The 15,176-nt window shown below is 51.7% G+C and overlaps 1 protein-coding gene across 5 annotated transcripts in view; it reads left to right on the plus strand.

Moving 5' to 3' along the window:
* ZBTB40 (zinc finger and BTB domain containing 40) overlaps positions 1-6,513 on the plus strand; it is a 104,256-nt gene extending 97,743 nt beyond the window's left edge. Inside the window, exons 17-19 of one of the 5 annotated variants that reach the window (XR_012130052.1) lie at positions 702-928; positions 1,866-2,097; positions 2,690-2,813. Coding sequence is in view for 2 of the 5 variants with exons in the window: in XM_073233375.1 (XP_073089476.1) it covers positions 702-928; positions 2,690-2,880; positions 3,692-3,695 (422 nt within the window). In the remaining 3 variants the exon portion in view is untranslated. Of the gene's footprint in view, positions 1-701; positions 929-1,865; positions 2,098-2,689 lie in introns of all 5 variants that reach the window. The other 4 variants (XR_012130050.1, XR_012130051.1, XM_073233375.1 and 1 more) reach the window with 4 other exon arrangements.
* The last annotated feature ends 8,663 nt before the right edge of the window (positions 6,514-15,176 follow it).

Raw genomic sequence — 15,176 nt, forward strand, 5'->3', positions numbered from 1 at the left:
GTCATTCCACATGGCGGTGCACTCTGCCGTCAGGAGCCTTGGTGATGGAGCACAGTAAGGCCGTTGGTTTTGGTCTCTTGAGGATTATATAAGACTGGGCTACTTCTCATTCGTGCTTTGGGAATGTAGCTGAACATCCACCTCTTACCTTTTCCCCAAGACCGGTTGGTTCCTGTAAGTTAAAAATGTGCCCCACTCTTGTCTTGGGGATTTCCTTCCAAGCCACGAACACACAATCTGCAAGTCTTGATGCTGCCCCTTCAGGTGTTCGTAAATGTGCAGTCATTGGCAGTCTGCACCCACCTGCTGCCTTGTCCGGAGCAGTCCTAAGATACCATGAACCCATTTCAGAGATGTTAAAATGTGCCTCTTGGAATTGATGAAATACAGCATCATCAGCGTCACTGTCTACACCTGAGTGAATTATGGGCTCCAGCAGAGGCACATTTAGCCTGAATCTAATACTAATGAGAATGAAGCTGTGGCTTTAGGGCTCCTCACTTACATAGGACCCGTCCAAAACTTCCAAATAATCCTGTATTTGGAATGTTGTATTGTTTTTCCTAAAGAGGGTTCCCCAAATCGTATAAGCTTCAGTTCTCACAGAACCTGGATCTGCCTCTGCTCCTTCCTCTCCCCTCTTTCTGCTGATTTCTCTGTCATTCCACCATAGCCCATCCCCTCTGTCTCCCCTTCTGCAGGGTCGCAGCCGTTCAGGTGCTTGTACTGCGTGGCCACCTTCCGCTTCCCCGGAGCCCTGCAGCACCATGTCAGCACGGAGCACTTCAGGCAGTCAGAGAACACCTTCCCCTGTGAGCTCTGTGGTGAGCTCTTCACCTCCCAGGCCCAGCTGGATGGTCACCTGGAATCTGAACACCCAAAGGTGACAGGCACTGATGCCCCAGCAGCAGCCTCACCGATGGCGCAGGTGATTCTGGGGCCATCAGATGCCAGGGCGCTAATTCGGGGTTCCTAAGGCTCCTTTAGAGGCAGTTCTGTCACAATACCCATCTTTCTAGGGCTCTCAAATGGTCCCACAAGTAATACATTCAGGACCAAGAGGACCTGGTAGAAGAGTCTCTCTGGATCCCTTACCAAACAGAATAGAAAATTCTAGTCTGCTGGGGACCACACTTGAAATTGTCCCTGGGTAGAGGGAGCCTGAAACAAGAATTTCCAAAAGCAGACCAACCTTGGTTTCCCCTTCTCATTCACACACTTCCCCGCCTTCTGCGAAACACTGCGGGGGGCCCCAGGGAGCTCTTGGGTGGCTGAGCTCTCTGTTGAGACCTTCGCTTGAAGCACTTTGAGAGCTCCTCGGGCTGACCCTCCCCTCACCCGGGTGAGGGCCCTGCCTCTTCTGATGTTTCGGGACTGAGCTGCTCCAGCCCCTCTGTAGTTCCCTGGGCCTCTTACTGCTCCTCTGTCTTCTCCAATAAAGAGGACAAAGGAAAGGAAAGGAAACTTAGTTCTGTCTATTGGCAGTAATTTGTCCAGGGACTGGAGAGGAACTCTTAACTGACTGGGCTGTCCTGCTGTCCAGTCCCGTAGGTGAGGCCTTCCTAAACATGCTCTTAGGGGCGTCTGTGGGGAGCTGAGGGCAGGTCAGGCACACCCGCGCCAGGTGACTCTCCTGCTGCCATATCAACTAGAGCAGCTCTGCTTTGATCTTTTTTACATATTCTTGGTAAGCTGTCCTTTGGGAGAAAAAGGGGAGGGGTGAAGTGGGAGGATCCCATTGCTAAAAGAAAAGCAGTTTTGAAAACTATCCTAGATGGATTTAGATTGAACACCACAATTGCTCTGTTCAGCCCCACAGCACAGAGACATGGCTGAGCTTGGCTTCCTTCCTTCTGCCCACTCAGGTCTAGTGCCCTGCTCCCCACTTCTGGCTGTTCCCAAGAGCCAGGGTGGCACTGTGCCCTCTGTGGGTGCTCAGGTCTGAAAATATCAGGGCGCTTCAAGCCGTCCTGAGCTCCATGGATCAGAAGCATCAGCTTGGAGGTTGAGGCAGGAACTGATGTACTTCACAACCACAGACTAGCTGTCCCTGAGCTGGGAAGATCATCTTTACCAGGTGGTGGACATTTGGAAGGGGTATGTGTGACCTGTGGAGGACAAAAGGTGTCTGCCCTGCCGGCTGGTGAACCAAATGAATGAGGTGATAGAAGTCACATTATCTCTACCCATTCTTCCAAGCTCTGTAGCCATGTAGCCTCTAAGGAAGGCTTTTAGCCTGGTTGAGGTCCAGAGATGCCACCTTTGGCAAACCAAGGCTTCTGGTAACTCATTCCTGTTTCCATGGTTCAAGCATGAGACCGACTACCTTCCGTGTCATTCCTTTCATATGGCACTTACCTCTGCAGTGTAATCTTAAGACAGAAAAACCCAGTGTGAGAAACTGAGCCAGTGTTCACTGTTGTGTAATCATAGAGTCCGGGCACCCCGAGATGGCATACTGAGCTAAATTATAGCAATTTAGCTCACAGAGTTATTTAAATTGTTTGCCTGCCTTCTCTTTTGCATCACTGGTGTGTTAGACTTGCCTCTTCCCATTAGGCACATGTAATTGTTCTCCTCAGGTGAAAACATAAATATCATCATTCCAGCACAAGATGAAAACCATGTAAATTCTGGGGTGCCAACTGTGGACACTGCCCAGAGCAGCCTCGTGGTCTTTCCCTTTCAGGTGATCCAAACCCCAGAGCCAGCGGCCCCGACAGAGCAGGTGATCACTTTGGAGGAGACCCAGCTTGCTGGGTCACAGGTGTTTGTGACATTGCCTGATTCTCAGACATCTCAGACCAGCTCGGAGCTCGTGGCGGTGACTGTGGAGGATTTGCTGGATGGCACCGTGACCCTGATCTGTGGTGAGGCCAAGTGAGTGGCTCCTCGTCCAGTGGAGGGCCGAGAGAACACAGCTTGGCCTCTCCCCTCCATCCCAACTGTCCTGAGTGGTTAGCATCTTAGCCTAGCACAGCCCAAACGGCTGCACTGAGAAGCATCATTGTTCTCATAGAACCAACAGTGTCTGAGTCAGTGATGCCAACTCCATTGCCCTCCAAGGAGGCAGACCTGCATCCCCACGGGCCTGCTGCTGTGGCTTCGGGGACCCTGTGCATCCCCAAGTCCAGTGTACCTCCTGACAGTCTGAAGGAGCAGTGGGCTGGGGGCTGGTGACGGGCAGCCAGAGAAGTACGACATGCTGGCAGCCGCAGGGTGCAGAGTGGCAGTTAGATAGGGATTACAGATGCTGCCGGTGACTTCTGGCCCCTGGAAAACCTGAGGAAAGTGCCAGCAGACCATCCAGAGACCCCCAGCCTCAAGCACACTTGGCCCCTTCCTCACTCTATCATCGCCACAACCGCTTGGGTCGCCCAGCCCCCTTCACAGTGGCAGTAGGGCAGGTGGCAGCGTGGTCACACAGGAGGCCTCATTTCCGTGCCCAGTCCCACCATGTCAGTAGTCAGACCTGCCCAAAACGCCGCCATTGGAAGGTTTCTGCTGGAAGTGTTCAGTGTGAGGCTGCCCAGCCCCAAAGAACAGCCTCTACCTTTCCGGGATATTCTCCATGGTGGTCTGTACCCGAAGGCTTGTTCCTGAGCCTTTCCATGTTACCCTCATCACCTCTCTCATCAAAAGCCTAAAACTTCTCCATGACCTGGAGGCCTTGCCCCTCCCTCTGGCGCAGGTGATGCAGCCAGGGGACCAGCGCGGGGCTGGCGGCGCCGCGGTTGCCCCTGGCTCTTCCTCACGCCAGGTTCTTCCATGCCTTGCGAGTGGCCTCTTGTCTGAGCTCTGCCAAGCTGCCACTGTTCCTGCAGGTTAGTGATCCTTTAGAGCCTGAATTTCTTAAAGCTTTTTTATCTTCAGTTCCTAAAATATAATCTGATAATTAATGGTTTGTGGAATCCATTATGAAGTGCAATTAGATGGATGTAGGTTCCCGCCCTTTGGAGGGAAATGACTAGAATTTATCTTCCTTTCCTGGATGCCAGAAAGTTGAAGTCTGCTGGTGCCATGTTTACACAGCAAGCAGGGCTCCCTGCCACACTGTGTGGCTTTGCCCACACGGAGGGTGGTGCCCGTTTGGTCACCTGCCCTCAAGCTACAGGCAAGCCCACCCCTTCTCTCCGAGCTCATTTCACATAACCAGGTAAGGAGGGTGGGAGTCGCTCATGGACACGGTCGGGGCCCTTACTGTCACACTGCTGAAAGGCCATGCTTGCTGGCTGGCCGTGTGCTTTGTGCAGGTAGGAGTTCTGTTGTGGGCCAGCTCCCCTCAGGCACTACTCGGTGCCGGCATTTTAATATGCAAATTGCTTGAGCTTGTCTGCTCAGGGATCTTCTCATTCTGAAGTAAATGAAGTTTTCAAAGGCAAGTGGACCTCAGAAGCCAAAAACTGACCAGAAGATGGTGCTCAAACCTTTAAGAACACCCAAGCGCACCGTCCCTTGGCTGCCAAGGCTCTCTCTGCTTCTTAAGGTTTTTCAGTGCTGTGAGCTGTCAGACCCAAGAGCTCTTGGTCTACAAGTGGTGAAGTGACACTGAATCTCCCCTTAGGCACCAGATAAAACCCACTGGAAGAGAATGGAGTGGCCCATGCTTACAAGGGGGAGTCCCAGCCCTCACAAGCCGTGGGCTGTGGTTGGAAATTGCAGTGTCATCAAAACTTCTTCCAGCCAAAAAGCAAAATAAAAAATTAATTGCTGAGGGCCTGTAGGAGAAGGTGATTTTTCTTTTTAAAGAGTCTCTAAAAAAAAAGTCTAATTTTTAAAGAGTCTTTTTAAAGAGCAAACAGAGAATTTGGACTTGCTGTGATAAATGCTCTAAGCCTTTGACACACTCGCCCCGAGGCATGAACCTTGTACTGGTCAAGAATGAGAAAAGGTCTATCCTGAATTTAGTCTTTAAGTGGCCCTCTCTGCAAGATGCTGCATTGGCAGTGAATTTTACAGTGTCACTCCCTAGAGATGCCCAAGCTGGATTTTATTGCTAGTACCCTGGCCATTTTACTCCTTCTCCCCCTTCTGCCCAGGAGACCTTCTGAACTGCTGCCGCAGAGGATGTTACACGGTCTCCTCCATCTCCATCACTCGCTCTCATTTTGGCCGTGGTGTTCTCTTTGCCTCTCTGCCATGGGTGCTGTCCTGGTGGCCTCCGGGCTGACCTCTGGAGCATTCACTGTGCTGTGGAGTCTGTGGGCTTCTTGGAACACTTGAATTTGTTCAGTGGGACGCCAAGTCTTCTCTGCCCCCACAGCTCATACACAGCTGGTGAGGAGGGAAACACAGAGTCTAGGCAGGAGTTCAATTCTGTGGGAGTAATGGGGTCACCTGAGGAGCAGGGTTTTCCCATCCCAGGGAAGTGAGAAGACAGCACGTAGATGATTCGAGAGCAAAGATTACCATAGGAAGATGGGGCTGTCCACGTATGTGAGCAGATCCTGGGACCGGGGGGCAGCAAAGGGGCAGAGACAAAGGTGTTCACTCGTTTATTCAGTAAAGCCTCTCTCATGTCTCAAAAGCTTTATGTTTAGAAAACAATCCAGTGAGCACCAAGGTCTGCCTTTCAAATACTGCTCCTTGGTGATGCCAGTCCTCTGTGAGGAAGTGTTCTGACGCTCCTCTCCCACCAGCCATGGGACACCAACCAGCCTCCTCCTCCAGGGAGGAACTCTGACAGTCCAGGAGGCTGAGGGGTGATATGAGAGCCAGTCTGATTGGAGGAATGGAATGACAAAGCCCCTGTTCTGTCTTATGGTCTAAACCAGGTATCCTCCCAGAATTGAGCAGAAAGATGAGATGGGCCCTGAAAGTTTCTCTCCGCAGCTGATGCTGCGGTCGCCACAGGCTGATGGCATATACGATGGGAGGGCTGTGCCTTTAAATCCCATGTGCCTGGGATCTATGAACTAAGGGATGGAGGAAATTGCCAACCTTACAGAGAATGGTTCTAGGGAATAGGCAATGTTTCTATTAAGTTGAGGCTAGAAAGTTGAACAGTGATGGAGAGAATGCTGGGATGCTTTAATCAGTCCTCCCAGTGGAAGGATTCAGACCCCAGCACTGGTCTGCTTTGCCCAGTGTATCCCCGCGACACTTGGGAGGTAGGGAGAAAATGGAATAAAAGGAAGATGGGGGTTGAAGGGAGTATTGACAGCAAGTTGAGAATTGTGTTGATGCCATGGAAAATCTTGGGGCTGGTAGGACTTGGGCCAGAAGCTTGGAAGCACAGCCAGAGCACAGAAACTTGCTACACCTACAACAGGTTACAGGGAAGGGAGAAGCTGTCTGTGCTCAGGGGATTACATTGCTGAGAAAGAAAATATCCCCCAGGCTAATCAGTGACTGCCGCCAAATCGTTCCTTGTCCTTCTAAGGCCAGCCCTACCAGCTGCCACTGTGGGCAGGACAGCCACCAGCATGTGATGCTGTATCAGTCAGATGACAAACCATTATCCATTTCGAACTTGCACTATTCTGTATAAATAAAGTATGTACTTTGAAAAAACATGCTGCATGAGTTTCAAATGGATTGTGTGATACAGACCTGTTTTCTCTTTGGTTCTGGCTGGCTGTCAGATGGGCACAGGCTGGGTAGGCCTGGTTTCCTAGGGACGACTGTGTACCTGCAGGCTTGGGATGGGTCAGGGGGAAGCTCTCCTGTCATGTGCAGTCTCATTTCCAAGCCCTTCTTTCCCAGGGGGCAAGTATGGTGCAGTGTCACAGAGACAGGCTTTGGGTACATCCCAGCTCTGCCACTTTCTAACTGTGTGTCCTTGAGTCAGATACTTACCCTCTCTGAGTTCCTGGCTCTCATTTATAAATGGGGGGGGTATTGTATTTACCTGGCAGAATTATAGTACAAATTATCAGCCTGGCTTTAATGAATTTAGTGTTGAAAATTTAAATGGTTACCAATAAAACCTTTCACATACAGGTCAGCTATGCCCTGCAATTGCTAGCACTGAGGAGACTGTTCATTTTGACACCCTTATGTGTCTCTTTTCTTCCTGTCTCTTTGAGTCTTTAGGGATCCTTATAACACCCACTACTTTTCATTTATCTCTTAAATCTCAACTTCCCCTAAAGCACAAAGTGCTGAGCAGATAACTGTAAAATAAGCAGAAACCTTTTGTGGTGAATGTCTGAAAATGACACGTTGCTGACAGCCAACAAAGAAATAAGAGGCAGACACACAGATAGGATGTATGTAATTTCTGCAGTAAAAATCCAGCATGCAAGGCAAGGGGAGGATCCGTTCCTAACCCTGCAGCCCTCTAGGCTCAGGTCAGCCCTGTGCTAGGAAAGCCGCGGTCGGGGTGGCTCTGTGCTGACCTCTCCTGGGACAGTTCTCAAGTAGCACGAATTGACCTTGTCCAGAGCGCACAGGGCCTCTGTGAAGGAATGCCCCTCTGCCTAAGCTGTGTCTTTGGAGAGGTGGGGGCTGGAACTACTCTTTGGAGCATTAACCCTGGGTGTCTCAGTAAGCTGTGAGTGCCTGTAACACACAGTGGCCCCAGCCATGAGGGTAAATGTGCACAGAGGTGACGTGCTGCTGTGGGTCAGGAGAAATAGAGCAGAGGTAGAAAATGGGCTGGTGATTTCCCTGGTGATCCAGTTGTCTCAGGCCTGGGCAGAGGGTCCAGCTGTCAGAAGCTAAGCAGTCCAGTGGAAAGGGCACAGACTCCGAGCTCCTCAACTCCACCTCTGACTAGGCCTATGACCTTGGGCCAGATCTCTGACAGTGCCTGTGAGGAGGTAAGTTAAAACTTCTTTTTAAAACTTCTCACAGCATAGGTGCTTCCCAATTGATATCTGTTAATGTTTCTAGCACTTTAAAGTACCTGGGGGAAGAGGGCCAAGAAGTAGGGGACAGGGAGGAAGATGCCTGACATACTTAAGGTAGAGGGCCCGGAATGGAGTGTAGGGGTGTGCCAGACCAAGGTTAAGATTTCCTCTCTGGGCTGTGCTGTAGTAACCCCAGAACCTCTATCCCAGACCAGAGTGAATGTGTTAAGGGGACACAGGACCTCCCTGAGTTGGAGCAAGGACTGCCAGAGCCCCTTGGCACCCCAGCTGAGGGATCTTGTCTGTGTAAAGGCCGACTCTGAATGTCAGGTGGGAACACATTCATCAAGCACGGGAACTGCAAACAGTATGTCATGATCCCGGAGTTTTCATAAACATTGTTTTGTCTTGCCTTCCATGAGCTTGAGCTCAGAGATGCACGTGGGTGAACAAAGAAGTGTATGGTTCCGTGTGGAGTTGTCCTAGACCAAGGGTCTTCACCCATCATTGGGAAGTGCCCCAGGACTCCAGATTTCTCCCAGAAGAGGGTCTAGGACATGAGCATAGAAACCACGCTCATTTTCTTCTTTAGGCTTTTTCACTTGCATCTGTCTCATCTTCTGCCCTGTCCCCCAGGGCTACCAGAGTGTAGGTGCCATGTCCATGAAGTCGCTTGTATCTCCCCTGCATACCTGGCAACAGGAGGTGCGCCCCAGGGTGCGTAGCAGATGCTGCTGTTCAGCTAGGACCAAGCAGTGCTCCCCTCTCCTCTCCCCCTCGTGGCTACTCAGGAAGAACCCAGCCCCACATCTCACCTCTACCAGCAAGGCTCTTTGGCATGTTACCTGTGGGCTGATCTATCAAAACATCCTCCTTTCTTTGTCCTCCAAGGAGAGATTAGCAGGAGGCCAAGAGCAGCTAGCCAGGCCTGGAGCTCCCCAGCTGCTCGGATCAAACACCGCTCCTGCCAGCTCTTGCACTGGTTCCCCCAGCAAAGGCCAGAAACAGCTGATCAAACACATCAGCACAAGGTCAGTCCAGGGACACACAGTTCCCTCCAGGGGAGATTTCACAGACCTGCCATCAGGAAGGTCTGATAAAAATGAGCAGGGGCTAGAGAAGCAGGCCTATGGGGCTGGCATAAGATGGAGCAGCTTTTTATTCCTTTAAGGCTGAAACCTGCCGCACACAGGGTCCAGACCAAAGCCAGCGTTTCCAGAGAGGCCAGGGCTAGAGCTGTGAGCCCAGGGAGCCAAAGCAGAGTGAGGGAAAGCGTAGCTATGTGCACACGTGGCTGTGGGGGGAGAGATGTCAGCTGGAGCGAGTGTGGGTTGGGAGCATGGGATTATTAGACTGTCACAGGACTTCAGATCCTCCTTTGCTAAACTGTGACTCCTTCAAGGGCAACAGCTGTGCATTATCCTTTTTGTTCACACACACACACACACACACACACACACACAGAGGTAGCCTGGCACATCAGGTGTCTGATAGCACACGTCTCTTAGCCCTGAAGTTCTGGAGTCTCTGAAGTCCTAGTATGTGCTCAGTCCCACGCCACATGCCTTAGAGGTTGGCGCCGTATCAGGCTGAAATGGTGTGTGGTTCTAGCTCCTAGGGAACTGATGACCTGGTTGGCCAAGCCAGATCATACATGAGAAGCAAGTACCAAAAACACCAGTGCTGGTCCAGACTCAGGACCTAAAATACCTGCAAATGCTGTGTTTCTCTCTCTCTCTCTTTTTTTTTTTTTGTCTTTTTCATTGGGTGGGAGGAAATTAGTATTTTTAGAGGTATTCTCATAACTAATAATTACTGTTATTAAGTTCTTACCTCACGTTGGACACTGGATGAAGCCCTTCATGTTACTCTTCTTTCAGGAGCGCCGTGATGTACGTGCTGCTCTTGTCCCACGTTACAGATGTACGTGCTGCTCTTGTCCCACCAGAGAAGTGGCTTGACAGGTCACCCAGCTGGTAACAGCACAGCTGGGATTTGGCCCAGGCTGTCTGACTCCAGAGCTGGCTCTTCAGCAACAGGCTACGTGCACGCATTTCTTGCTTAACACCTAGCCAGCCGTACTCCTGGTCCTCCAGCAGCCCCGTCTGTCACACTTGGGCTGTCTCCTTAGGTCCTACCACGCCTCCCCACCTGCTCTCTCCTTTGTCTTCCCTTCTATCCATGCTGCCTGACACAGGCCTAAAACTCTGCTTTTCTCAGCTGGAAATGGAGTGACCAGTAGCAGTAAGTCACCACCTTCTTGCTCTGAGACTAGATCACCTATAGCCTAGGACCCACCCTCAGTTTCCCCAGTCCTCAGCCAGGCTCTTCTCGGGGGGCGGCAGGGCCATGGGTTCTGTCTGGGCTCCTGTGGGGGTGGCTGAGCCCCGCACAGTGCCTGCACAAGTGTGCGAGAGGGGTTCCTCGATCCAGGCTGTCTGAGAAGCGTCGGGTCTCTGGCCTCCCTCTCTCTCCCCAAATCCTGGGTTCCTAGAGGGAAAATGTTTTCCAGAACAGCAACCATTTTACTGGAGAGTGTTGGCACAGAACAGTATAAAATGCAGTGGTTCAGAGCCCTGCTTTACAGTCACTCAGGAGTTTGGATGGCCACTCTGGTTAGATGTGTAACTTCAGTTTTTTTTTTAACCTTGATTCTTTTTTTATATCTAAAATGGAGGAAATAAAACTCATAGTGTAATTGTGGAGATTAAAAGTAGTGCATGTAAGACTTTGTTAGAGGTCCTGGCATGTAGCAAATGCTCAATAAAAAAACATGTTATCAGGGGACCCAAAGCTCCAGATTGGTCTCTGCTCCATTGCAGAGACCCTGCTGGGTGCGCAGAAGCTCAGGTAGGGGGCACTTCTGGCAGGGAGAAGATGAAAAAGAGGGCAAGCTGGACAGAGTCCCTGGAGGGAAGGGCCTTGTTTCACTGTCTCACCCAGTTTCCCCAGTGTCTGGCACAGCGATGGGTCTCAGGGAACACCTGGTGTAGAACTAGGTGCGCAGCCAAACCAGAAGCTGAGTGAGGTCTGTGGATGCCTGGGACCCGTGCCCCTCTGCTGCTCCTCACTGCACTGCAGAGCCCCCCAGAGCAAGATTTTCAGCCCAAGGGGTGTCCCAAATGCAAGTGGACTTCCAGATCTGACAGTGCCCCAAGGTCCTGGCCATGTGGACCCAGTGGGGCTCGTGTCTTGTTCTGGCATTGGCAGAATAAGTTGTCTTGGTCCACGTGGTTGGTATCCCCGTTTTCTGTCCCAACCTGGGCCATTGACCTGGAGCAGGAAGAGGCCTCACCCAGTAGAGCAGGGCTCTCGGCACAGAACGGAGAGGAGATGGCAAGTACTTGGCACAACGTGGTGCTCCTGGGTTTGGCAGAGGCAGCGTGCTCCCGCAACTCCTTACTCTCACTGCTGTCCTCAGACCAGCACTGAACCCCACACTAGTGTGAAAGTTTAGACTAGTCGTCTTCCCTGTTACACTTTTCACAGTGAAGGAATTTAGAGGCGGCCTCTCCGTGGGTTTAAGGCCCTCACCTTGTGAGCAGTGGCACTGCAGGCCAGGGTTCTGACGCCGATGCAAGCTCTTCCACTGGCTGTGCTGCCCCTGTCGTCTCCGTGCCCCGTTTCAGAGCACTTTCACTCATTCACTTGCTTGGCTCTGGCAGCAGTGTCTGAGGCCAGGGTGGGGGGCATGGAGTTTTACTTTGCAAATGAAAAAACTGAGCATCAGGAGGCAGCACAGCTCCATCAGTAAGACAGTAAGTCAGGGGAACTGGTCAGGGCAGCTGGACAGCATGACCCCCATTTGACGAGGAAAAGCACAACTTAGGCCAGGTGACTACGGCGACTCAGGGCTGAGCCAGAGTCCTCAGGGCAGGGTGCGCTGAGTGCCCCCATTTGTTGCCATGTGCGTCCCCCCAGCGCGGGCACTACATTGCAGCCAGGCCTCCAGAGGAGCACTGTCCAGTAGCGTCCTCTGTGACCAGGGAATGGGTCTTCTCTGCACTGCCCGGTAGGGGAGCCACTAGTCACATGTGGCATTAAGCACTTGACATTGTGGCTAGTGGGACTGAGAAGCTGAATTTTGAAGTTTAATTTAAATGGTCATATGTGGCCAGTTGCTATGATATTGGAAGAAAGTTGTACAGGAAGTGGCAGAGCCCAAGTTCAAATCCAGGTCTCACAGACTCCAAAGCTTATGATGTCAGGAAGGAAATTCACTGGAGCGGAGAACATCGGCTGCAGGGTTCAGAGACTCGGCGTCATCCGTTAAGGCTCTCCTTTGCTTTATGCTGAACGGTCAGTCCCGTCCCTGCTCTGTGCCCGCCTCCATCCCCCGTCCTCATCTATACCATTCACTGTGCCAGCGGCTGTACCTCACTGTGACTGATCCTCAGACTGATGACAACGACAGTACTGTTTTCCCGCTTTACTGATGTGGACACTGAAGCTCAGAAGGGTGGAGGAACTTGTCCAAGACCTTGATAAGTTTGTCCAAGATCACTCAGTTTTTGCTGGAAGGGTCACCCCGGTATAAATACAAAATGCCTAATTCTCGCTCCTCTCCAGCTCCAGACCAGAGCTAAATGGGAATTAGAAGGGGCCACAGACACAGGCAGGCAGTCCTCTCCCTCCCCCTCTCAGGGCAGGCTGACCTTTGTGTGTCTGTTGCTTTCCGACAACTATTATAGTAGAAGGTACTTGCCTCAATTAATACATTTAAAAAAGGTAACTATAATCTTAAATGAAATTTTCATTTATCTTAATTTACAGCAGTGTGGAAGAGCATTTATAATGGAAGTCTGAGGAAAACAGCATTGTCCCTCCTGAGCTGCATGACCTTGGACAAGTCTTTTCAGCCCCACCCCAGTCAGTGGATTAGGTAACCTCTAAGGGCCCTTCTCCAGTATTCTACGATTCCATATGTAGCACAGGTTGTAGAGGACTCAGGGTCCTGTGCCTGACTCTGCCACTTGAACATTTACCTCTACACTTCGGTTTCCTCGCCTGTAAGGGCGCTGCCCCCCAGAGCATACCACTTGGCAAGAGCATAGTGAAGGCCCTGGCAGGTGTGTGTCCTGCATGCACAGGACCCTTGCAGGACCTCATCACCCATGCTCCAGGGAGAGAAGCTGGGAGAACTCCCTGCCCTCAAGTGGAAGGGGAACCGTGGGTTCTTTCTGAGTGCCAGCGCGGGTGCTGAGTGTGGCACAATGAGAGCCTCCTGTGGCAGCTCCTGCCGGGTACAGCCCTGCCTCTCCCTCATCTTAGTGGGGACTGGGGCATGGGGGCTGGGGCCCTGCCGCCCACCGCCCACCGCTGCACAGCTGGAGGGGCTGGCAGGGACAGCAACAAAGACATCTCAGCCTGCGAGAGAAGCTATCCAGAGTGGGGCCTAGGGTAGCCCAAGGGCTGGGAGTCAGGGCTACAGAGGCAGATGATCAAATGTCAACCCAGCTACTGCCCAGTGCTCTGGGCTCTATTTTCCTTATCTATGAAATGGGAGGATAATAGCACTTGCCTGCCCCCTTGGGATTATAAAATAATACCCATGAAAACCCTTGTCTGGCATCAGGCAGGAGAGACTCAGTAAGTAGTTAGTATTAGCTTCCCTGGGCCTGGTCCCAGAAAGGCCGGCTGAGGCAGGAGGCTGTGCTTTGTAGTCTGGACTCTGGTGTCCACGGGGCAGCAGGGAGGAAGAACTTCATGCTATGTGTCCTAGCCCCGCCTTCTTGAGACTGGCCTCAGCACTAACTGGGAGAGTCCAGGCCTGTGGCTTGGTGCTTCTGTGCCCGGAGTCTAACAGGCCTGGCTAGCTGAGTGATCAAGATCACACCCCAAGTTTGTGGTATTGGTGGTGGGGTGGGGGGAACTTCCTAGCTTCCCTTCAGGAAGCCTGAGGGGATAGAACCCCTGGGCACCACAGGCCACTCCCTATTTCCTGATCAAAACTTCCCCACAAGCCTCCCTGGGGGCTCAGAGCCAGGCTGCCAGGAAGGTGACAGGGCTTCAAGGTTCCCAGTGTGGGGCCATGTATGCGCCACCCAAGCACATGTACTCAGGGCCTTCCCTCCAGGCCTTAGCCCAGACCGTCCTCCTCTCAGCCCCCGCCCCTGCCCTCCGCCAGCCTTTTCCCACCCAGCTTCTCCCCATCCTTCCAGGCTCAGCCCAAATATCTCCCACTCCAGAAGGATGCCCCCAGGCACTTCAGCCAAAAGTGTCTTCCCCTGGACTCCTCTGATACCTCATATATATGACCCATACTATTGAGCATGTGGTAATTTGTTTTTGTGGGGTTTTTTTACCTCTTTTTATGATAAAAGTTACCATTTTGGCCATTTTAAATGTAAAGTTCAGTGGCATCAAGTACATTCACATTGCTGTGCAACCACCACCACCATCTCTCTCCAGAACTTTCTCTTCATTTCATACTAAAACTCTGCCCCAGTAAACATTCTCATCAGCCTAAAAGAAGGCCCCTGTCGTTAGCGTCACTCCCTATTGCGTCCTCCTCCCAGGCCCTGGAAACCACCATTCTACTCCTCTTCTCTGTGAATGTGACTGGGCTAGGTTTCTCACAGAGGTAGAATTATACAGTATTTGTCTTGTGTTCATGTCTTAACCCTCCACAGAGCCCTGTGCCCCTACTGAGTGGGTAATAGGGGCAAATGAAAGGGCAAAAGAACAAAGATAATGTCACACCTAAGGCTTCCTGAGACAGGCATAGTCCTTCACCATGCCACTCTCACACAGCTCTAAACCAGAATTCATTTATTCAGCAGGTAGCTATTGGGTACTAGTGAATGCCAGTCATGTTCTAAGCACTAGAGATACCACAGTGAACAGCACGGAATAAAACCCCTGCTCTCGTGGAGCTCATATTTTAGTGTGGGACACACAGTAAATAAGTGAAGTTTAGAGTCTGCTAGATAATGCTGAGTGCCGAGGGTGGTGCTGGGGGCAGGGGAGGGGCAGGGCTTCAGCTTTAGTAGGGTGGCCAGGAGAGGCCTCGCAGATTAAATGACTTCAGCAAAGATGCTTTGAGGGAATGGCCATGTGAGTGTCTAGGGGAGACCGCCTGGGCAGAGGGGTCGGCCAGTACAAGGGCCCTGAGGCAGGCGTACACATGGCCTGTGTGAGGAGTCCTGAGGAGGCCAGCGTGGCTGGCGCAGAGTGAGCAAGGGAGAGGAGTAGGAGGTCAAGTCAGAAGACTAATTCCAGCCCCGATTGTGTAGACTGTGTAGGTCATTTTGAGGATTTGGCCAGCAGCAGGTTTCGAGCCGGGTGCCGTGGCTGCCATGTGGGGCATATAGGGGGAAAGGGGCGATTACTTAGGGGCTACTGCTGTTCTCTCATCTCAGCAGAATTTCCCCAAAATTAAAA

The sequence above is a fragment of the Manis javanica genome, chromosome 4 (assembly GCF_040802235.1).
Source record: "Manis javanica isolate MJ-LG chromosome 4, MJ_LKY, whole genome shotgun sequence".
NCBI lineage: Eukaryota > Metazoa > Chordata > Mammalia > Pholidota > Manidae > Manis > Manis javanica.